Source organism: Salvia splendens, chromosome 10 (assembly GCF_004379255.2).
Source record: "Salvia splendens isolate huo1 chromosome 10, SspV2, whole genome shotgun sequence".
In the NCBI taxonomy this organism is placed as follows: Eukaryota; Viridiplantae; Streptophyta; class Magnoliopsida; order Lamiales; family Lamiaceae; genus Salvia; species Salvia splendens.
This window is the reverse complement of record NC_056041.1, coordinates 726,392-749,528: the sequence shown is the minus strand read 5'-3', so window position 1 is coordinate 749,528 and position 23,137 is coordinate 726,392. Positions and strand designations below refer to the sequence as shown.

General features: G+C 35.1%; 3 protein-coding genes across 3 annotated transcripts; 1 reads left to right on the top strand and 2 right to left on the bottom strand.

Moving 5' to 3' along the window:
* Positions 1 to 132: 132 nt before the first annotated feature.
* Positions 133 to 1,932, bottom strand: LOC121750605 (elongator complex protein 6-like). The gene is made up of 5 exons (XM_042145170.1): positions 1,597 to 1,932; positions 1,386 to 1,458; positions 776 to 984; positions 547 to 693; positions 133 to 446 (listed from the first exon to the last, which is right to left on the bottom strand). Exons 1-5 carry the CDS (start codon positions 1,921 to 1,923, stop codon positions 324 to 326), a joined length of 879 nt encoding a protein of 292 aa, XP_042001104.1. The 5' UTR covers positions 1,924 to 1,932; the 3' UTR covers positions 133 to 323.
* Positions 1,933 to 10,283: 8,351 nt separating this feature from the next.
* LOC121753170 (probable serine/threonine-protein kinase PBL7) lies at positions 10,284 to 13,547 on the top strand. The gene is made up of 5 exons (XM_042148370.1): positions 10,284 to 10,551; positions 11,792 to 11,985; positions 12,081 to 12,270; positions 12,374 to 12,765; positions 12,859 to 13,547. Exons 1-5 carry the CDS (start codon positions 10,467 to 10,469, stop codon positions 13,123 to 13,125), a joined length of 1,128 nt encoding a protein of 375 aa, XP_042004304.1. The 5' UTR covers positions 10,284 to 10,466; the 3' UTR covers positions 13,126 to 13,547.
* Positions 13,548 to 14,112: 565 nt separating this feature from the next.
* Positions 14,113 to 20,488, bottom strand: LOC121753164 (TBC1 domain family member 9B-like). Its single transcript, XM_042148362.1, has 18 exons — positions 20,172 to 20,488; positions 19,534 to 19,603; positions 18,848 to 19,432; positions 18,616 to 18,765; positions 18,413 to 18,526; positions 18,159 to 18,217; positions 17,923 to 17,989; positions 17,737 to 17,788; positions 17,541 to 17,633; positions 17,290 to 17,373; positions 16,756 to 17,141; positions 16,347 to 16,408; positions 15,855 to 15,924; positions 15,446 to 15,526; positions 15,277 to 15,378; positions 14,968 to 15,101; positions 14,705 to 14,792; positions 14,113 to 14,516 (listed from the first exon to the last, which is right to left on the bottom strand). Exons 1-18 carry the CDS (start codon positions 20,231 to 20,233, stop codon positions 14,406 to 14,408), a joined length of 2,370 nt encoding a protein of 789 aa, XP_042004296.1. The 5' UTR covers positions 20,234 to 20,488; the 3' UTR covers positions 14,113 to 14,405.
* Between the last annotated feature and the right edge of the window lie 2,649 nt (positions 20,489 to 23,137).

Genomic DNA, 23,137 nt, shown 5'->3' with positions numbered 1-23,137 from the left:
ACTTTATTCGCTCTTCATCTGTCTACCTTTTTTCATTTTTCACTTTATTCTCTCTTTACTTAACTCATCTAACACAACTTTTCTTAATCTCCGTGCTGAAAAGAAACGTCCCTATTACTATGGAACGGGGGGTAGAGTAAATACTATATGAAAATATGGCTGTAGTTTAACAGATCTTGACCCATTAGACGGGCAACAAACAATGAGGTCTCATCATATGGAGCTTGTCAAAGGAGAAAATAGACTTCAGTATCACAACAAAGATCGATTCTTGACTTCAACATCCGCAACAAAACTCAATTCTTGAAGCTCGTTTGTCGATTTCAAGTCTTACTCCCGGGATAGAAATATTCGACACTGTTATCCTTTATCCTGAACTGGAAATTATGAATCCTGCTTCTTGATTTGCCAGAGTCAACTCGAAGATTTCTGTTTGTAACAGTCAACTATCAACAAACAAAAGAGTAATCAGAAAATTTTCCAAAGAGAGCATATTCAGTAAACTACATAAATAGATAAAATACGACTGTTTTCTTCAACAATTACCTGTCCATGAACATCTTTCGCCAAACCAGTAGCCAAAGGTTCGATCTTTATCACTATATCCGCCAAGTACTCCAATTGTAAAAGAAGGTTAGGTTGATCCACAGTCGAATAAACATCTCCGTGATTAAGAGCAATAAGCGAACAACCCTGTCCGAATCATATGTAGTAAGAACATCTTCATAAAGCTGGGAGCAATAAAGCGAAACAGAGAATTGCAAATGAAACTTACAAACTGAGCTGTTAAACTGCAGCAGTAGCGCAGAAAATCAAGAACAAGGTCAGATGAGCCATTGGCATCCACTTCCATAAGAGAGACATCATCTATCACTACAGTAATGTGATGTCTGGCTTCGTGTGATCGAGAAATCTCTACTGCTTTCTGAATTTCTCCATACAAGGCAATGAGTATATCCTCGCTAGTCTTTCCCCGATTCCTATCTAACAATATCATACAATTAGTTTACATCAAATACTATACCCAGTCGTTCGTTCACAAAGAAATACCACTACACTACTAAGGGGATGTCTACTCTTTATGCTAGAATGCATAGATAAAACATATGATCGAGTAGTCAAAGGATTAGATGATCAAATGTTATACTATCTATTTATCCTATCACTGAAAGTAAACGGCCCCTAATAGTTGAGAAACACATTCAACATAAAATCGGAAGTATGTAGTCTCTCCTCCTACTTCATTCTGCTCCACATTCAAAATGTCCAGCACTACTATGTTTTCACCAATTTAGCATTTGTAATTTCTAAACATCAGAAATCAACAGCTAAGATCACATACACGATAAAACCCTATAACTCGATTTTCGACATAGAATCCTCACCTAGATGATCCAATGCAAGCATGTCCAAGAACAGCAATCTCTTATTATCTCTTTGAACACTGAGATTGCAGCCCTGTAACAACAAGCAACCTCCTCTTCACAACTTTGGATTCAACAATAGTAATGAAAAAAATCCGAGCCTAATCGTTAGATTCTAACACAAGATGAAACTACAATTTTCACTAAGAAGCAGCACAGGAAAGAAGGTTACCATTTTTCGGAGAACGCGATCGTAGTGAGAGAGAGGGTGAGAGAAGGAGAGAAACACGACTGCGTCGGAAGAGTGAGAGTTGAGAGCTCGCTTGAGCAAGTGGTGCACCACGAAAGCTCCGCTGGTCTCCACGCAGTCCTCCACCAGAATCATCCTTCCGCCGCCGGATGAGCCGCCGAGTGACTCGTCGAGAAGGTTGGACGGCAGAGCATTCGCCATTACTGCGCGAATTGAATGGTAATTTCTCTGGTTTCTTTGGTAGTTGATTATGCAGTAATTTGGGGGTTTTGATTTTTCAATTAGGGTTTTGGATTTAAGTAGGAGCATTTGCAGTAATTAAGGCACTCTCCTATTTGAATTCTTTATTCATTTTTTTAGAGAACTATCTCATAATTATTTTATTACCATTCGTAACTATCCCAACACTACTTTTCGATGAAATTGATGATAATATGGAACCCAAATTTTTTTAATGTGTTCAAAACGCTAAAAACAATGTCATCTAGATAGAATTAAAAAAATGTCAATTTTCATCATTTTAATCAATTTCAAAATTTTCCTTCTAAATTTGCACTGTTTACATCTTAATTTTAAGATTTACTCCATTCATCACGACGTGAAAGTTGGGTTTAAACTCTATTGTACTACTAATACATAATGCCATCTCATTAATTAAGCACCTTATAATCGTGAAAATAAGTTTTATAAACAAATGTGAACTATATTAAAATTTTAATTAACTCGCATAGTTTAAAAGTTATGGATTAATAAAGTTTCTTTCTTGGATATTCTACTTTCCATTTCACTTCGTGATTTGTAGTAGTATTTCTATATAGCAGTAGAATATTCGATTACACACTAATCCATTGATTCCATTCAAAATGATTCAAATTATCAATATATCTCCTTCCACTATCAAGCCTAACTTTTGTAGACTGTATTTTTTTAAACAGTTTGTGTCATTTATCAAGGACCTATTACTCAGTCAATAAAAATGGTGACATGTGTTAAAGAAAATTGAATTGTGTCCTCCAACAAATTAAATGAGCTATTATTTTATACACATTACATATCCTTTTTCAAGCATATATTCATTTTCTAGTATTTTCGGTTGTGACCAATTGTGGGTAAATATAGTCTAAATAGAGTTAGGGAAAATTAATGAAACAAACTGGATCTAGACAAGAGGAATGAATGGGCAAATTTATGAAAAAAGGTGCTTAAATTGGAGTACAAAGTTTGGTGCAGATGTGTCCAATTTATATTTTAATGATTAAAAGTAATAAATACCTCACATGAATTGCTAATATAAATTAAGCTAAAATCTAAAAAAGTACTGATAGTGCAGCAATACTAATTATACTATTTCTGTGTCTCAGTTCATTTTTGTGCCATAACTCCCAACCCTAATTTTTATATAGCTTCTCTTGTGAGGGATAATTTTTTTAAACTCTAAAACTCTTGTCAAATTTTAATTTTTATAGTAGCTTGTAAAAATGGATTTATATATTCAATCAGCATAATATTACTTTATTATGATTATTCAATCAATCAATATTGATTTATCTTGGTCTGGTAACCATAATATTAATTATTATGATTATCAATCAATCAATATTCTCGCGTTAATGTAACTTAATGATTTACTTATGTAGCTTTATCGGGCGTCAACCAAAATGATGTCACATTGTAGATAACGAAACAACGTCGTACTATATTGACTTAAGATTTATTTATATTAAAAAAAGAGATGAAACAGAGAAAACGGTAAATGAGAAATGAGATGCATAAGAGTAGAACTAATGAAATTATTTATTTGGTATATTACAACGATGTTTGATTGCCTGGAATGTGATGTTATCATATGTAATGTTCGATAGTGCCGCGTAAGTCATCAAGTTTTGCCAATACCAAAATCGTAATTGAGTGCATAATCATAATAAAACAACAATTTATTAATTTACAAACAAATTTTGAAATTGAACAGAACTAAAATTTGATGGAAGTTTATAAACAAATACCCATCTTATAAATAATTTATAGCTATAAGTAATAGGAGTACTAATTTGCTATTAGAAAAAATATGAAAAATATTATACTACAAAACTATCAAGAAAGTCACTTTCAACAATTTCCTAGTTGCTGTTCCAGCCAACATTTGGATATTTCCCAACACCTTCATTTAATACCAAAATAGCATATTTCAACTTAGACTATAGCCTTACTCACAAAAATCTAAATTTGACAGCATATACCAGCTGTCATAAAATGTTCAATGCATTTGGATAAATTGGGTAGCATAAACAGTCTAAATAGATTAATATAAATAATAATTAAAAAGTTTATCAGAAAACAGTCCAAAATTTAATTTGATGTTATGTTTCTATTATATGTTTGACTTCTGTATTAAGTCTATACATAAGATGTGTAAGCATGTAAATGAAATCAACAGGATGTGAAACTATATATTGTAGCACTATTTCTTTCTGTCTTTTAATAAAGCTAACCTTGCAATCATTGACATTGTTAAATACTAATAATTTGTGATGATTTATCAAATAGTAGTATCAGATTAGAGTACAACTTCTTTTGGTCCAAAACATATGGTCAAATTACGAATTTTGTCCGTTACATTCATTTTCAGGTTTTCGGGTCCATAACATACGAAAATCGATCTCAGTTAAGTCCTTTTTGGACGGCTCCGTTAAAATACGCAAGTCAACCGTTACTTAGCAAAAGTTTGACTAAATTAAATAAAAAACTAGATTATTAGTGACTAAATAATTTGCTAATTATTTTCTTTAAAAATACCAATTATCTGTTTTCTTTAAAAAATACCAAATATTTTATTTTCATTAGGGTTGACTATTATAGTGACTCTTCAACTCTCATTTTCAAAAGAAGAAGGCAAAGCGTCGTTCCAACGATTCAGGGCGATAAATTCCAACTCTTAGGCGATCTTCCGGCGATTCGAGGCGATATACCAGTGTTCCAGCCATGAGTTGGGAATCGCCGTCGCGAAACCCACCTGAACCTGAGAATGAAGGCGAGAAGGGTCATGGTTCGTCTGTAGCTAACCCTAGTCCCGAAGGTGGGTTGGCCTCGTCGAACCTTAGCCCCGTCGCGGAAGTCGAAGTGGAGCTACATTCCGGTAACGACGGGTCAAAGTCAAACCCTAATTCTTCGAAGGCTGACCGACGACCTCCGACTGACGCCGATGACCCCAAAGTAGAGAGGAGGACGAAGATGAGACTCGACCGCTCGGTTTCTCATAAGCCGCCACTTCCTTCGAAGGAGAAGGCTGCTGCTTCTTCTTCGAAATCCAATTTGAGTTCGCCAGTTGAAATCCTCAGAGATAAGCCGCCATTTGAAATTCCAGTTCCACGCCCTCGAAATCCACTTCGAGAAGGTTAGTTTCGAACTGAGCATATGAGTTATTCGTTTCATGTAAAAAACTAGGGTTTACAATAATTGGTTATGTATGAATTTGTCTGGAATAGATTGAATTTTGGTCCCATAGAATATGTATGTAAGTGTGGTCCCACCGAATATAGATTGAATTGGTGGTGAGGAAAACAAGTGGATGGTCTGGTTGTAGGGAAACCCGACAACAGGGATAAATTTTTTTATCTTGATATGTGTTGGACTAATAGGGTTTGTTCTGTATAAATGTTGGACCACTTTGTTATGTTTTTATTGTTTACTTATGGTTGACACCTTTGCTTACTGATGATACATTCACTACAAGGATCCACTACAATGGTGTTATGGAGACATTGAAAGGGGGTGGAAAGCGTTATGTAAATGGTGAGTGTGATTACATTCATAAATGCGATATGGACAAGTGGTCAAAACTGGAGGTTGATGATGCTCTGGAGAAACGGGGGGTAGACATCAATGGTTTGGAGTACTTCTACCTGTGGCCAAGGATGACCTTGGAGAATGGATTGGTGCGGCTGTTTGACAACCAATCCGCAATTGACATGGCAAATTTAGGAGTCTATTATGGAGTCGTGGATGTTTATGCAGTTCAGGTTGGGGGTATGGTGATTGATTGAAGTCTGAGTTTTTTATTTGTTGTGCTATAATCTGTTCACAAAATTAATTTGATTCATTGATTATTGTTTTGTAGAGCCAACTGTGAGAAAGAAGCGGAATCATGCCGAGGAACAACCAAAGTGCAGTTTGTGCCGCCAGCCGGGACACAATAGGACACGTTGTCAAAGTACGATCGCGAACATGCTTCCGGAAGACGGTGCCTCGTCCTCTAACCCTCTCAACAAGAAATGTGGTTCATCCTCACTCACTCGGAAGAAGAAATGAGGGTTGTCCTCAGTCCCTTCAAAGAAGAAAACAGATTGATTTAGTGTGATCGGTTTTTTGTCATGTAACATATACAATGAATACTTGCTGGTTTTCTTGACTGTTGTTGGATTGTTGGTTTTTGGATTTGAGTGTTGTTTTGTTTTGGTATGTGAAGATGCAACCAGCTGCAAGTAACGTAACGTTTGTTTAGGACCAATTTGAGGTACTTTATGAATATGAAGGATGGCCTTCGCATGTATATTTTTTGCATATTTATGCCCCAAATTCCAAGCCCAATTTCGAACAAGAACAGGTTCGAATGCCAAAGAAGAAGAAGCAAGCAAGCTAGCTCGCAAATGCATCGAACTCAAAATACAAAATTCAGACAAAACGATATGTGAAGATGCAACCAGCTGCAAGTAACGTAACGTTTGTTTAGGACCAATTTGAAGTACTTTATGAATATGAAGGATGGCTTTCACATGTATATTTTTTGCATATTTATGCCCCAAATTCCAAACCCAATTTCGAACAAGAACAGGTTCGAATGCCAAAGAAGAAGCAAGCAAGCAAGCTCGCAAATGCATCGAACTCAAATACAAAATTCAGACAAAACTAGGATTTTCATCAAATTAATTCAACATACAAAATAACCCAACAATAACTACAAAACATAGAGTATATACAACAACATACACTAATTTCTCCAATTTTGCCTTCATTTATGCTTTAATTTCGTCCAACATCAACTGTACAACCTCAATGTTTTCATTAATTTCTGCTAAAACCAACCCTAAATCAGAAGCAACAACTGAGGTTGACGAAGAAGAGGCTTCGCCTTGATTAATTGGCTCACACCACTTGAAGAAATTGCATTCGTTCTTCTCACAAGTAAAGTAAAGCTTCACTTTTGACGGTTTGGTGTCGCTACTGACGATTCGGAGTGCCGCTACCTTCTTACAAAAGCAGCGCAGGGTCCTAAATCGAATGTCGCGCCAACCGCCGTTGTCGCCGGAATTGCCGCTGGAAGTCGACCGATGCATTTCAAACGGTTTGTCGGTGTGTTGCAGGGATGGGGGAAACCAGACGAAGAATTAGGGTTCTTCGCTGATTGTGTGGGGAAGAAAGAGAGTAAGAGTAATACAAGAGGATGAAGTGTGTTAGTGTTAAAGAGAGGAAAATAAAATAATTTGGGGAAAATAAATAAATTTTATTTTTTAATAAAATAAATAAATGGTAGTGTTTTTTAAGAAAAAAGATAATTGGTATTTTTTGGTATTTTTTGTTTAATTTAGTCAAACTTTTGCTAAGTAACGGTTGACTTGCGTATTTTAACGGAGCCGTCCAAAAAGGACCGAACCGAGAGCGATTTTCGTATGTTATAGACCCGAAAACCTAAAAATGAATGTAACGGACAAAATTCGTAATTTGACCATATGTTTTGGATCAAAAAAGGAGTTGTACTCTATCAGATTATACTGTTAGCACAAGAAAAAGTGGAAACAATAATTTGCATCAAAATATGTGTTCAATTTTTTCTTCAGATATTATATTTGTACTTTCTTCTACAATTTTCTTATCTAATTATCTCAGATGAGTTAAATGCTACTGTATTTTTAAATACTCAATAAAATTAATTTAGGATATTTAAATATTCAAAAAATGAATGTGCATAAAACTGTATTGTTAAAAATGGATAAAAGTTGTTATAAATTATACTCTTAATATAGTTATAGCATCATGTTGTGATGAAAGTTGTATTTGAAAGAAAATGAAAGTTGAATGCCGACGTTCACATAATTTACAAATAAATCGAAATATCCATGTCATAAAACTTTATAGCAAGGTTGACAAATTCTTGTAAATTGTAAATTTTTTTATTAAATATCTTAAGTTGAAATGTCAAACAATTGGTCTTAAGCACCTGGAATCTCTCACCAAAGTAAGCGGCGAAATATTTTAACAAGACCACAATATATGGCTTTAGGGCTTAGGCTTTGTTTCTTTCCCCTCCCTTTTTTTTATCTAACTATATAATATTTTGAAAATGTGAGTCTTAAACATTAATTTAAAGTTAAAATATATTCTAATATATACGAATCTAAATGGGATGAAGCCGACCAACTTCACCGTCAGTTTAAAAAGATTAGAAAATTTCAAATTTTGAATTTTAATCGATCATTTATTGATAGCGACAATCATCATATCACCACTGTCTCTCGATGCTATGGTATCAACTACATTCAATTAAATTAACTACCTAAGCTTCTATTAAATTAAAAAATTGTGTAATATATGCAAAAGTCCTTATCATCACAATAGAACATATGATGATTATTATCTCAAATTTTTTAATTTCAATTTTAGAATACATAGTTTTGATAATGAATGATATAACTTTTAATGTAAAATTTATAAGTTAGGAGAAACATATAGAGCAAAAAGAGTGTTTGTGAAGAATGATGACCACCCAAGATAGATGATGCCTAATAATTAAGTATGACAATTAAAAATTGAAAAAATAAGAACAATAACTGTGGACAAAATGAGTATGATATAATTGTAACTGATATATAATAATTTTATATAAAAAAACACGGTTTTGACCATAATATAATTCAGAAATTATATATCATTGTGTATGTCGTCATTGCATACAAAAATGCTGGCCTTAAAAAGTACTCTCATATATTTAAATATTAAATATCAATTGTTTTCTTATTGAATTAGGATGAGTGAAACCAATTCTATTTCCAAATTTTATTTCACTAGTTCATGTAGAATAATTGTTCGTATACTTATAATTGCATAATATAATTGCAATATCTATATTAAAAATTTTAAAAATTGATATACAAGACAAAAAGAATAATATGTGCACCATTTGGCGCAAATGACAATACCTGCCCTCATCAGTTGGCTGGCAACAGAATATATGTGGAGGACATAACTGTCTTTTCAGTTGTATCACTGAGTGATGTATACGAATGATAAATACAAATAAAAAGCCCCTTGTTTATAGAGTATTTAATATTTATGCCCTGAAATTTTACGCTATTACAACTGAAGCAAAGGATGAAAAGAGTCAAAGAATTTACATAAGCTGTTTTTCTTCTTGATTTATTCCCTAAAATTTTTTGAACTCTAAATGCTTTATGATCTTTTTTACTCCATCATATTATCTAGCACTATGATTTTGTTTTATATTTTATATTGGTGACAATTTATATGTCAATTAATTTGCGGGACCATTATTATTAAATAGATTTCCATTTTGCTTTGCCTTGTAAATAAAAGAAAAGAAAAGTAGCAGTTCATAAATAACCACACCTCAATAGAAATTGTACATTTTGAATATGGGGGAAAAGGATCCAAAATTTCTAATCCGCAACCATTGCTTAATTTCTATTTAAATAGTAGTAGTAAAAAAAACATTTTCCCCTTTGGATTTATTTACTCTTAAAAGTAGCAAATCCTAACATCCAACAAGGATGAGATGAACGAGTATTAAAAAAGTACTCCATTTTTTAGGTGTTTTTGTTCAATGTTTACATAAAAATATATTTTTCAATATAATCTTGTTTAGGAGTTATGATAATTGCAATTCAATTAAAAACTATAGTAATATTTATTAGCATTTTAATCTGACCATATAATATAATCGCATTAGAGAAGACGTTGTATTTGGTATGCCACATGAAATTTTAGGATATGTAGTAGTTTAATGTTAAGTAAAACAAAAAAAAGATATAGTTAAATATATTAACGGTGATAATCTAAGTAATAATAAAATGACAATAAATACTAATTGAATATATTAATGATAATGTATATATTTTTTAAAATGGAAATATGACCTATGTAAGGAACAAATCCAAAAGTTTCATTTACTTTGATTAGCCGTTAAGATTTGTAGAAATGGTAATTTTTTTCCAAATTCTAGTTCGCCGCGTAATTTATAAAGTCGGCTAAAAAACCCATAGGATTTTATCTCATGACGAAATATTTTGATTCTCTATATTTGTAGTTATGTTAGAAAAAAAGATAAAGTGATCTGGTCCTTATAAATTGTTTCAGATGTTATATTAGATACAATTTCATATAAAGTAGACCTATAAGAAAATTGAGTACAATGTTAAATTTCATAGTTTTTACTGCCAATTTTTAAAGTTACGAGGAGACGAAATAGAATTTGACCTAAATCTTTAATTTTTCTGGTAATTCATCCCATAAAAAATAAAACAAAATGTGTACCAAATGTCAATTTTTGAAGAGTTTGTGGGCTGGTTAAGAATAAGTCAAGATAAAAGGGACCAACAATGCAAAAATAAACCAAGGGCGAAAAAGGCATAAACTAAAAGACCCCTGTCTGAATCCTCAGTTCACTCTCTCTCTCTCCCTCTCTCTCTCCCTCCCTCAAATCGCGTTTGGTCTCCCTTTCTTGGCCCCCCACTCCTTCTCGACTTCTCAATTTCTTCCCTTTTTCGTTTTCTCCTTTTTGCAGCTGTTAATTCTCAACTAGAGCTCGCATTATAGGGAGAGGGAGAGAGGGAGAGAGCTGAGAAATGGGGTGGTTCCTTTGTTCTGGAAAATCGAAGAAGAGAGTGAAGAAAGAACATGATAAGAAGTGTGATGATCAGATCCCTTCAGGTACAGATGTTTGTAGAAGTGGATATTAGAGGAAATTTATTTGGGATTTTGTTCATTTGGTGCGTCAGAATTCTGGTTTCTCTTTATCCCCTTTATTTTTAATTAATGTTTTTGAAATTTTTTATTTGATTGTGGGGTTTTTATTTTTCCGCATTTTCATGTAAAAAAATGTTCCAGGTTCGATCGTATTGGAAGGATTTTTGGGTTATGCAATTTCTTGATCCAACTTTTTTGGTGGAAAGAGCTTTTTTTGAGTGCCTTTGATTGTATTTTGATGGGGTTTATGTGAGCTTTAGTTTCCCCCCCCTTTTTGGGTGGGTTATATAATGAGTAAGTAGGTTTGTAGCTTTATGAGAGAATTAGGCTAATTATGATTAGTGATTTACGTGTAAAGACTGAATCTTTGATTGTATTTTGATGGGGTTTATGTGAGTTTTAGTTTTCCCCATGTTGTTGGAGGTTTATAAGGAGCTAAGTAGGTTTTTAGCTTTATGGGAAAATTAGGCTAATTGTGAATTGGTAATTTCTGTGTAAATATTGAATCTTTACTTATATTGAGTGATAATATAAGCTTGTTGAGTTGAATTTTTCTGGTGTCTATGGTTTTGCGTCATTCTCTCTCTCTCCACTGGGTAGCTCTTGACTCTTGTGGAAGTTGATCAACCTGTGAAAGTATCATAATTACTATCTTAGCTCATGTTAAAATTTCCGGATTATGTCAATGTAGTTGGCTCTCGAATTCTCATGAGATCAGTTGTGATGAGCCAGGAAGTTACGGAGTCTTTGTTGTTCCTTCATGATTTGTCATGTGTGACTTTAGTACATAATTTAGTCATTATTCATTTTGGTCACTCTTTGAAGTTACAATTGTCGTTGTGGGCGGGTATAGTTGCAGTGAGCTTTACGATTCTGTTATGATTCATTTTGGTTGCCCTTTCCACTTCTTAAGCTCTAGAGAGTATTGAATGATCAGTTCTGCTTGTGAAGTTTCATTGTGTTGATTGCCAAAGGTTATATCTGTTTCAGTTGCATTCTAGTGTCAGTACAACGTTGGATTAAGTTCCAGACTTACTAATGTACTTAATAACTAGGATGCGTTGATTTTGAATTTCAAAACCCGTTCTTGCATTCACATGTATTGTATGTTGTTAATACTTCTCCGGCTATTCATAACATTTAGTTCGCTGTATGTCCTTGCATTTTCATATTGATGTTGACTCTTTATGTTTCCTTTTGGCAGAAAAACTAAAGGCGAATCCATTGTTTGATGTAAAGAAGGAACCTTCTAAAGACGGAGGGTCTGGTCGCATTGCTGCTCACACGTTTACCTTCCGTGAGTTGGCCACGGCTGCCAAAAACTTTAGACCAGATTGTCTTTTAGGTGAAGGTGGATTTGGTAGAGTGTATAAAGGAAGACTAGAAAGCACCAACCAGGTTATTCTTTCATCAGTCGAATCAACTAAGTTATAAGTATTTATTTCGGTGCATAATTTTCAAATGACAGGAATCCTCTGTGCTGTGTTCTGTAGGTTGTGGCTATAAAGCAACTTGATCGCAATGGTTTGCAAGGAAACAGGGAATTTCTTGTTGAGGTCTTGATGTTGAGTCTACTTCATCACCCGAACTTAGTGAACTTGATCGGATACTGTGCTGATGGAGATCAGAGACTCTTGGTATATGAATTCATGCCATTAGGATCGTTGGAAGACCATCTACACGGTATGCATTACATATTCTTTAAAACTAGATGTGCACGTTTTACAATATACACACGAAATATTCATTTTATTTGTGCCTAAAGCTAATGTGTCGTATGTGACAGACCTTCCACCAGATAAGAAGCGCCTGGATTGGAATACAAGAATGAAAATAGCTGCTGGAGCAGCAAAGGGTTTGGAGTATTTGCATGATAAAGCAAACCCGCCTGTTATATATCGAGATCTAAAGTGTTCAAATATCTTACTCGACGAAGATTATCATCCCAAGTTGTCTGATTTTGGGTTGGCCAAATTAGGCCCTGTTGGTGACAAGACACATGTGTCCACTAGAGTGATGGGAACCTATGGTTATTGTGCACCGGAATACGCCATGACGGGACAACTCACTTTAAAATCCGACGTCTATAGCTTTGGAGTTGTCCTTCTAGAAATCATTACAGGCAGAAAGGCCATTGACAATTCAAGAGCTGCTGGTGAACACAATCTTGTTGCTTGGGTAAGATATCTCTCCGCCATCTCGTTTTTACTAAATCTTTAACGAAGAAACGCCTCAACTGATTATCTGAGTCCCCGTGCTTCCCTTTTGCAGGCTCGGCCTCTATTTAAAGATCGTAGGAAGTTCTCACAAATGGCCGATCCCACGCTCCATGGCCAGTATCCGGCGAGGGGACTATACCAAGCTCTCGCCGTCGCGGCAATGTGTGTACAGGAGCAACCAAATATGCGGCCTCTAATGGCGGATGTGGTGACGGCTTTAACTTACCTTGCTTCGCAGAAATATGACCCCGAGACTCAGCCCGTGCAGAGGCCGAGCTCCAGCTCCTCGACTCCAAGAATGCGAAGAGAGTCGCGATGATAAGCTACTCAAGATTCCTATGCCATGAAGAAAGGTTTGTGTGAACCAATGTGAGCCCCCCTTGAGAATGGATAAATATAGTGAAGTTTCCGATCCTCTCGATTATCGGAAGCTGCATCTCGCTGGGTGCTGTTACGGAGTTTGGATTCGTCTAGAGGTGTCTGTTGGTCGTCATCTTTAGTTATGGAGAAGAAGGTGGTGAAGCTCCCCACCCAAACCATGTTTTTGTGAAGATTTTCCCTTGTTTATTGTACAGGCTTTTCTTGATTCTTTGGTTTTCATTCTCTCTTCCTTTTGCCTAATTCCTCTTTCTCAGACCTATCTCTAATGTGTACTTGAAGATTTCAGGAATTTGAGATGAGAGATCTTGTAATTTAAATATGTTAATACGAATGGGTATAAACATCATATTGCTTGAATTATTTTTGGATCTTCATGTTAGCATGTCTTATTTCCGAAAAGGAGAGTATTTGCTTTTAATCCTTAAATTTTTGCCGAATTTTGGTTTTGCATATAATTATAAAAATGTGTCAACGAATTATTCAACTGATTTGTTCTAATTCTATAACTAATCAAAATTTTGTAGCGAAACAGACATTAGTACAAAAATTTAGTTATTGTACGATCTTCCTTATGAGTATTTCGCATTTCTTGCTTTTAAGTTTCATCTCGTTCTTTCCTAATATATTCTAATCAACAAAGAAACTATTTAATTTTGTATAATACGACATCATTTCCCTATCTACGATATAACGCGTTTTAGTTGACGTCTGATAGGGCCACATTGTTAAGCCATCAAACGCCAAAAGTCTTAATTAGTTGGAAAATTAGAACGAAACAATAGTTCATTGATTTATGATAACTTAGAAAGCTTATATGCAAAACAAGGATCTAATGAGAATCTAAGTCAAATGTCAAAAACAAGGCAATGTTACTAAAAGTGATCAAAGAAGCAAATTTTGAGAATGCACAACTTTGTATACATAATTTCCTTGGTAAAAGATATGTATGCAAGAGCAACCATTCATTTAAAGATGTTTGTACAAAAATAATATCATGCTATATAAATTTGATAAAACCTATAAAAGCCATGTCCTTGTCTCATAATTCTTTACTCACCAGGCAAATTATAGTCAAATGAATCAAGAAACCAAAAATTTAACCTTCGCGACTTGTCTCCTTTGATCGTTTACCATACAAAAATCGAAACTCTACATGCCTCAAGAAGGTAGCTTGAACGATGGGAAGACATATCGAGATATACAATTGCCTTAGCTCCTTTAAACCTTTTTCTGCACCTCATGGCCATTGGTGTCATCCTCTTTGAGGCTCGAATTCTCACCCTCGTGCGATTTCTCATCAGTTGGCTCCTCAGCCCCCGTTGGCTTCTCCTGCACATTCAATTTTTTGGTGTGGTTAAGAGTACTCTAAGCATGGCAAGTGGAAAGATATGAACTGCTTTCTCTGTGCAGATTACTTAACGTGAATCCGAATAGTAGAAAACACGTCTACAATCACCAAATGAAGAGCATTGAACATTATATCAACGTAAACATGGAAAGGGGATTGCATTGCTCACCTTGTTCCTGTCCCGCCATCTAGAAAGCAAACTCGTCTTTCTAGCTTGAATCTCGGGTGAGTGATCTTGATTACTTTGTGGCGTGGATCTACACAGAAAATATGGTGGATCACTTAGGTTCCCTATTTAAGGAAAAGGGAATTTGTAATAAAGAATAAAAATGGATTAAGAACAAGCAATTATGTTGTATAAAAGGAAATATCAGAATACAAAAAAAGAAAATATCATTCAACTCGATCATGCATTTCGAAGAAGCAGGTTACCGAGGAGAACGCGGAGAACGCTGTGCTTTGCTTTGAACAGACTGGTACTGCAAGGTGGCCTCTAGCATGGACTCCGCCAAGACTGCTCTCTTTTCCATCTCAGCCAGGGTCGCAGATGCTTCTTCGTACTTGTCCTGCACGTGGTGGTCAAAAACACGATGAGATCTCCACTAGTAGAATGAGTACCAAGATTATATATTCATCGTATGTTTTAAAATAGTGATCAATTCCCTCAGTGTACTAGCTTCGTTGCACAGAAACAATGAAGAAGACGTGGAGCTACAGATATTATGAAAAAAAGTGAGAAACCTGAAGCATTTGAGCAGCATATCTCTGGGCAGCAGCATCTTGCTCGGCAAACATGCGGGCATCTTCTGTGACCTTCTGTTCTTGTTCTACCCTCATTAAAATCTGTAAAAGGAAAAAATTTAAGGCATAAGAAAAAACGAGAGAGAGAGAGAGTTAAGCAAAAATCTACCTGAAGCATGGCATTCTCCTGTTCCTGCTTATCCGCAAGGGCTTGCCGAATTTCAGAGATTTCGAGCTCTAACTGCTCAACCTACAACCACATACCAATGGCCAGTCATCAGGTTGGAAGGTTAGAACAAAATTTTATAACTCAAAAACTGATTGCTTATAAATAAAATTGAATACATCCTCATAGGTTTATAAGAACAATCAAATCCTAAGCCTCTCTATGTATATTCTTCCTGCAACACGTAATTGATGGATGGAGAGTGGAGATGATAGGATTTATATATCTCAAGGAAATCATTAACTAAATTTGGGTGGAACTGGAATAGCTAGCATGCAATACTTCACACAGGAAGAACCGTGATACAGAAATAAAACTCGATATCTGAGCACACATCAAGCTTCTTATATACCCTTGCACTCAGCTGCCGCCGGTTGTCCTGTTTGACCATCTCCATTAGTGCTGTTTCGAGCTCCTCTGCTCTGTGAGAATAGATTGAAGACTGTGCATCAGTTATATGAAAAGCACATGGACCGGCGGTAAACATAACAATTAAAAGAAAATGAATCGGGAACATTAGAAGTGAAATTCTTTTGAAGACCAACGGCTTAAAAATCTCATGAGAACATCTCATAATATAACAAGAAACTTCACTGTTAGGAACATTAGAGAGGACAACACACACGAATATAAGAAATAAGTGTCGGGAGACAAATAAAATCAAGAGACGAACGAGCAATTCATTGAGCCCAAAAATCCACTTTGGTACTATTAGTCACAACAACATACAGCCATATGTTTTATTTTGCAAAGATAAATTACAAGGCAATACCACTAGACGATTATGTAGAAACAAAAATTAATGGAGTGTAATAATCAATTATCCTCGTAATAGAGTATCTACCTTAACTCAGAAGATCTTTTTTCCTCAAGCAGGTTGCACAACTCAACCTTAAGCCACACCACCTGAATTCAGCCAATGCTCCAAGAGTTAAACGGGAGATACGATGTTATGACTCTTTGATACAAAGATAAAAATAATTTCTTAGAGATGCATCATAAAGGGATTAGAGATTAATGTAGATTATTCAGATGAAGCAACTCTTTTATGCTTTAAACGATTATTGATGACCATTAGATAATGGCCATTGTGTAAGTTGAACCTCGTCAACTAATTCAAGCATTCTCTTAAAAAAATGGTCAGAGACAACGAGAGGATGACATACGAAAGCAGAACCAACTGAACGATCAGACAAGGCAGGTGGGGGAGTAAGCATCAGTATATAGAGTTCAAATATGTAGAAATTGACTACCTGCTCTTTGAGATCTTTCACGGGATCCCTTTCTACATCCCCATCGACTAATGAAGAGTCCAAATGCGAAATATCACCATTCATCATATCCCTTTGTTCTAGTTCATCACCGCCTATAAATCCTGGGTCCTTTTTGAAACTATACAACTTAGAAGCTAGACCCTGGGAAAGCTTCCAAGCTTTAATGTCCTTCGATCTTTCCTCTAGTGAAGCCTTCACAGATGGTCGATGTTTAACTCTTAGTTCTTCAAGTCGTGTTTCCTGAACATTTTGATAAGCCATACAAGCTGTCAAGACAAGTTGACTGCTATCAAAAGTGGAACCGGCGAGTGATTGAAGCAGTGTGACTGCATCTCCGGCATCCTTGGTTGTAACCAATGCGGGTCCTACACAAAACTGAACAACAATAAGATTCATCGGGTAAAGGGATCAAGAAACTCTTTAATTGAAAACGCTCAAAAGTCTATAAAAGGATAGCTTTCACGTTTGATTTTCAATCAAATAAATCGGTCAAAAATTGTAACTAGGATGTACCATATAACTCCATCAAAGCAAGTGTAGTCCGGAATAGCATGACACGGTTCCCTTCGAAGAGTAGCACATCCCAGACTCTTAGCACTGAAGGAACATTTAATATCCGACATAAGATTTATTAATTTACAGAGGAGAATCATATATCTCACAGCAAGAGACAGAGTGCAAAGATTTTTAAGAGGGCTGACTAAACCAAATCTAAAGGAAAAATAAATTTACACTAATGCTTCAAGATTGATATAAGAACTGACCGCTTTCCCATGGAAGCATATTCATAAATATTGTGAGGAACCATGGCCCGGTGACCCATGCCACCTCCACCCCCAGGTAATCAAGATGGTTTACTGCAGCACAAACAAGAAGATAATGAGGAGCAGAAACAATGCGGAAAGAAAGTCCTCTAATGAAAATGTACTATATTGAAAACTAATCTAAAAAGGGACCAACCCAATTTTGGAAATTTTTCGCGCAATAAGTCCTCAAGAACTAGTTGGTCAACCTGCCAAGAGAAGACACAAGGAAGTTTAATTATATTATGCCATTTGACCATGATCCGCTAAAAGTAAAACAGATAGGCTGGGTCAGCTCCTTACTCATATAACGTAAGAATTTTACAAAAACTAACAACAGTACCTGTGATTCTAGCATTTCTTCTGAATAGTACCCATCAAAATAGTCGTCTAGGACCCCCACTAAAGTCCTGAAAGTCAAACAAATTCTTATGTTTCTGCCCAATCCAATAAGAAGTAGTATTGAACAAGCACCAAAAAGTTTTCATTTTAGGCAGCGATTCTCAAGCAAAATGCAGCATCTTAACAACTCCATCAATTGTTAGATATGCAAAAATATTTATAAACATCTCAACTAACCAAAATGCATTCTCCTCTGGCATCAGAAGCAATAACAAGCCTGCGAAGAAATTCATGGCCTGCACATATCAGAAATAAAATCAGAGGTGACAAATGATAATAGCTTGATCTTGAAGATATAAGCAGTTAGTGATATCTGAATGTAAGTGCAAATTGCATGGTTTCATCCAAAGCATAACACATAGTGAAAGCAATCAAGCCAGGAAATTTGAAGAGGCTAAGCAGTTTCTTTTGTTCATAATGCAAGAATATACCTGGCAATATCCAACAGATGGATTATGACGTGCATAGGCAGTAAGCACACGTCTTAAAGCATTTCTACCATCCTCATCTAGAGCAGGATGACCAGGAAAAGTCCGAGGTAAGTCCTGTTACAAAATAGAATTTCTAATTGTTATATCTAGCAAAAAAATGATACTCTATATAGAAACTCTATAGGTAAAGAAGAATTGCTAACCTTCTCAATTTGGGCTCTCCATTTCTCAGGTATACCTACACGCACTAGATCTGACTCATGATTGTCATCCTCATCAGTCTCAGGAGACAGTAATTTGTGATAGTAATTATCTACTCGGCGTGATCTAAGACCAACAAAAGCTTGCCAGAGCTGTAATTCCAAGAGAAACGAATAAATGAAAAAAAAGTGTGAGGCAAACGGTCACAATAGAGTTCAATTAGGCGCAATCTACCTCTCCCCTCAGTTCCATAGGAACCCCTCCTTGAACAAGACATTCCAGTTCTTCCTTCCATGGAGGCACAGACTCTGAATGAGTTGCATGGCCATCGACCGGTGAGTCCAAAGCAGGACTGTTTTCTGCTGAAAGGGATTCTAGATTGGTGTCTGATTCAGATCTCTCCAAATCATAAAACTCTTCATCAGAGTCATCTTCCGATGCTCCTTTTCCAGGTCTAGCCTCTTCAATTGCAGATAGCTTCTTTTTCATACCAGATACTGGCTCATTTTTCATAAAATTTACTTTTTTCACACGGGCACTCATCAAATCCTCTATGGCTCGAAGAGAAGGTCTGATTTCTGCCCATGTTTTGACCTGATGACCTTTGTTTCCAGTTTCAGGCTGTGCATCTTCATTCTCTTCACTCAGATTTTCAGGCTTCCTGCCATTTGCATCTTTAGCTTCGGCGCCATCTTTGGAACTATCCTCAGCGGTTGATTCATCGTTTGACTTAGCAACAATGCTGTCACCAGATTGAGTAGACTCACACTGCCTTTGTAGAAAGTCCTTCCATCTCTTCGATCTCTCCTCCTCTTCTTCCTAAAAGCAGAACAGATTAAATAAACTCAAGTTTTCAGTAGAAAATACGAAAAATATTGAGCTGCAAAATCGAGTTCAATTGTCAGAGAGGATTAGCAAACCTTGTATATATTTGCATATTCTCTAAATCTCTGAAGATGCTGAGGTCTCACTGCGAACCCATAAGCATCCCTGTTGCTCGAAAGGATATCAAGAAACCGAGTCAAATTCTGACTCATACAAGATAAGGAGTACATAACCTAAATCTCTTTTAAAGAGAATCTGGCCAACTAGAGGAACCCCTTCCACTTAATCCTATCCTATGACACCATGAATTAGCCTCCAATGATGCATATTCGAAAACCTAAAACGGCATTAACCATTACAACTTAAAAGTATTTTGTAAACTTACCTATTTAATTAATTACACATCCACCAACCTCAAGCATTTCATTTTGATCACAATCTCTTCAATTCACAAGCACTCAATCAACAAACACCAGCTCTAATCTCTGTGATTTATCCAAAATTATACCATTTCATCTCTACACATTCATCCATCATTCCAAAACATGATTCCTTCAACTGTCGAATGCAACAAATCCCCCCAGATCGTAAACCAACACACACATTTCCTCAATAGTAAAGTGGCAGATCAAAAAGATATCACCGACACCGACACACACACACACACGCACAAAAGAGCTACTCCAAATTCAGTCCAAGAAACCAAAATGAGGGCTAGAAATCCGCCCAATACCTCTTGTGATCAAGCGAAATCGCCGGAGCTGGGGCCGCCGCCGCTCCTCCTCCAATCGTCATTGTCGAATTCCTAAAAAAAGAAACCTTTTTTCCCACTTGCACTTTTCTGGGTCCTAGATTTTCTCTTACCCCGATTGATCCGCCGCGGATTAAGGTGTGGAATTGATAAATGAGAAATGGGTCGTCTTGTTTTCTTGTTTCTTGGCTATTGATATAGCCCGTCAGCCTCAGTCATCGCAGCAGCAGCAGCTTCCACACTCGAACTACTGATTTAGTATGTGGGTGTTGGGGTGGGTGGGTGGGTGGGGTAGGGGGTGGGGAGGTGGTTATTATCACATGGAAAGCGCGAGTTTACCGTCGAATGAGAAATCTAAACATGTGAAGAAGGGGGTTGTTTCTTAGCACGGAATTCCAGAGAAAAAAAATCTGCAAATGGAGTGAATTTGAAGAAGGTAAACTGTAAAATGGAGTTGACAATTTTGAGGCTTTCAATTTTTTGGATATGTTTGAAAATTCAACTTTTTGTTCTTGGATACTTATAAAAGTAAATCTAAATTAAATGCCAAAGGGTAATCATCACTAAATCGTACTGTATTTTTTTTCCTTCTTGGTAATTATGTTAACTAGTGTTATCACCCGTGCTATGCACGGGACATAAAATTTTTAAATATTAAAGATAAATTCTTAGGTAAGTAGATTAAAAAAAGATCATAAAAAATATAATGATGTTTATAATTAAGAATATGTGTTAAACAATAACAAAAAGAAAAATGTACTATAAACAATAACAAAAAGAAAAATGTAGTACTTCTCTAAACCCCTTCTAAATGAAATATTTCATATTCGACAAATGATGCTACACAATTTTAATTTGATATGAGTGGAGCAAAATAAAATAAAATAAACGATAAATAGAAGATGTGCGACTAAAGATCAAATAGTACGTGTTAGTTAGAATAAGATATGCAAGTAAAGGAAAATGTGCGACTACGAATTAAAGAGGAATAAATTATATAATTTGAAAAAATAAATAGCTCAATAGTTTTAATAAAAAAACTATATTCTACCTAGTTATTTAAATAAAAAATTTAAGTTAATCCATGTTTCTCTCCCTTGATTTTTTTTAATTGCCTCTTCTATCCTTCTTTCCATTCTCTGTGGCCGCCCGAGGCGTCGCGGGCGACACCGGCCAGCCGCTCACGTCCACAAAATTATGTGAGTTAATTCGAGCGCACATCATTTTATCCAAGCTAACCCAAATACTAATTAAAAAAGTGGTCCAAAAGAAAAAAGAAAAAAAGGAAAAAATAGAAGTAAATGAGAAGGCTATTAAAATGTCATTCTGTTATGTCCTCTCGATTAATTTAACACCGCAATTTATTAAAAGGAAAAAAAATCATCACAGTTTCCATTGCTCCACCATAGTATGTTGAATTATTATCAATATAATATCTTTTTTTCTATTTCTTCTCTGTTGGAGAATCCAATTTGAAATCTCTCAAAAATTGAAATCTTACATCTATATTAAAATCTAACAGGTATATGCATGATTTATAGACTATTACCACCATTCAAGTTAAATTAAATGTACTACAAAAAAAATCAACATTTTAAAGTACAACAAATTAATAGAATTCATGGTTTAGGAAGATATATAGAATTAATAGAATTTTTTAGTTCATGATTTAAAACATGTTTTTTAGAATTAAGAAGACATGAGCAAACAAATACAAAAATCATATTTTTCACAAATAATAAATTCACTTTTATCAATACTAATTTCAATAATGCATGATAATAATCATAAACATAATATTTTGAGAATCATAAAAAAAGAAATAGAACTCAGTCATAAATAACAATATCTTAGGTAGTGGAATAAATCAAAATCAACTCAATTATAACTATGTATACTACTTATAGTAATTTAAATATAAATATATTTCTCTCTCTAGAGGTGTGATCAAATGCAAACTCTCTATCTTTGATACAAACTACAAACTATGTCAACGGACTGTACAAATTATGTCACCGGAGTGTACAAATTATGTCAACAGGGGTCGATGTCAACGGACTGTACAAATTATGTCACCGGGGGATGTACGGAGTGTACAAATTCTGTCGACGGGGGTGTCCAAATTCTGATTTTTCGATGACAAAAAGTTGACATTAGAAAAATCTCTTATATTAACCGTTGATTAATTGTATTAAGTGAGTAGGATTAAAGTTTGTATAGTTTGTATTATAAAGAGTTTGTATTTTAACATGACCCCCTCTCTCTCTCTCTCTATATATATATATATATATATGGGAGCGTTATTCTCCTATTCATCCCTTAGATCCTTTATTCTTCTTAATATGAGCCGTTAGATCTCATTCATCAACGGTCTAGATGATCTGCATTATTACACTATAATGATGCATTATTAATCAGTGTGCATTATTCAACTGAAAATCTGCATTATTACACTATAATGGTGCATTATTAGTCGGTGTGCATTATTCAACAGAAAATCTGCATTATTAACTGACACGTGGCACTAATCTAACCGTCGGATGACAAAATCGTGGGTCTGAGATCAAGGAGGAAAAAAGAGAAAATATGCAAAAAGGAAATGAATATATCACTATATATATATATATATATATATATATATATATATATATATATATATATATATATCTTGAATGTAAATATATATTTATAAAGTAATTTCAACACATTAAATTAAATTAATATATTTAAATAATTTTAAAAATATATACTATTATATACAATAACAATCCAAATGTAATTTTAAAAATGTGTTCAATTTAAAATTCTACTATATTATTAAAAGCCCATATTATTAAATACACAAAAAAGCCCAAACTAAACCCGAATAGACTAAACCCACGCCTCCACATCTACTCTCCCACCTAGAATATATATTTATAAAGTAATTTCAACACATTAAATTAAAG

Bases quoted from the DNA above. Each gene is read 5' to 3' on its own strand.
- LOC121750605 (XM_042145170.1), bottom strand. From the start codon at position 1,923: ATGCTCCTACTTAAATCCAAAACCCTAATTGAAAAATCAAAACCCCCA. The intron at 1,459-1,596 runs GTAACCTTCTTT...TTGTTGTTACAG, and splicing joins ATCGCGTTCTCCGAAAAATG to GGCTGCAATCTCAGTGTTCA. The intron at 694-775 runs GTAAGTTTCATT...TGATTCGGACAG, and splicing joins GCAGTTTAACAGCTCAGTTT to GGTTGTTCGCTTATTGCTCT.
- LOC121753170 (XM_042148370.1), top strand. From the start codon at position 10,467: ATGGGGTGGTTCCTTTGTTCTGGAAAATCGAAGAAGAGAGTGAAGAAA. The intron at 10,552-11,791 runs GTACAGATGTTT...TCCTTTTGGCAG, and splicing joins TGATGATCAGATCCCTTCAG to AAAAACTAAAGGCGAATCCA. The intron at 12,271-12,373 runs GTATGCATTACA...CGTATGTGACAG, and splicing joins GTTGGAAGACCATCTACACG to ACCTTCCACCAGATAAGAAG.
- LOC121753164 (XM_042148362.1), bottom strand. From the start codon at position 20,233: ATGACGATTGGAGGAGGAGCGGCGGCGGCCCCAGCTCCGGCGATTTCG. The intron at 17,789-17,922 runs GTACTGTTGTTA...TTCTCTTGGCAG, and splicing joins AAGAAATGCTAGAATCACAG to GTTGACCAACTAGTTCTTGA. The intron at 16,409-16,755 runs GTAGTCAATTTC...GGCTGAATTCAG, and splicing joins TGAAAGATCTCAAAGAGCAG to GTGGTGTGGCTTAAGGTTGA.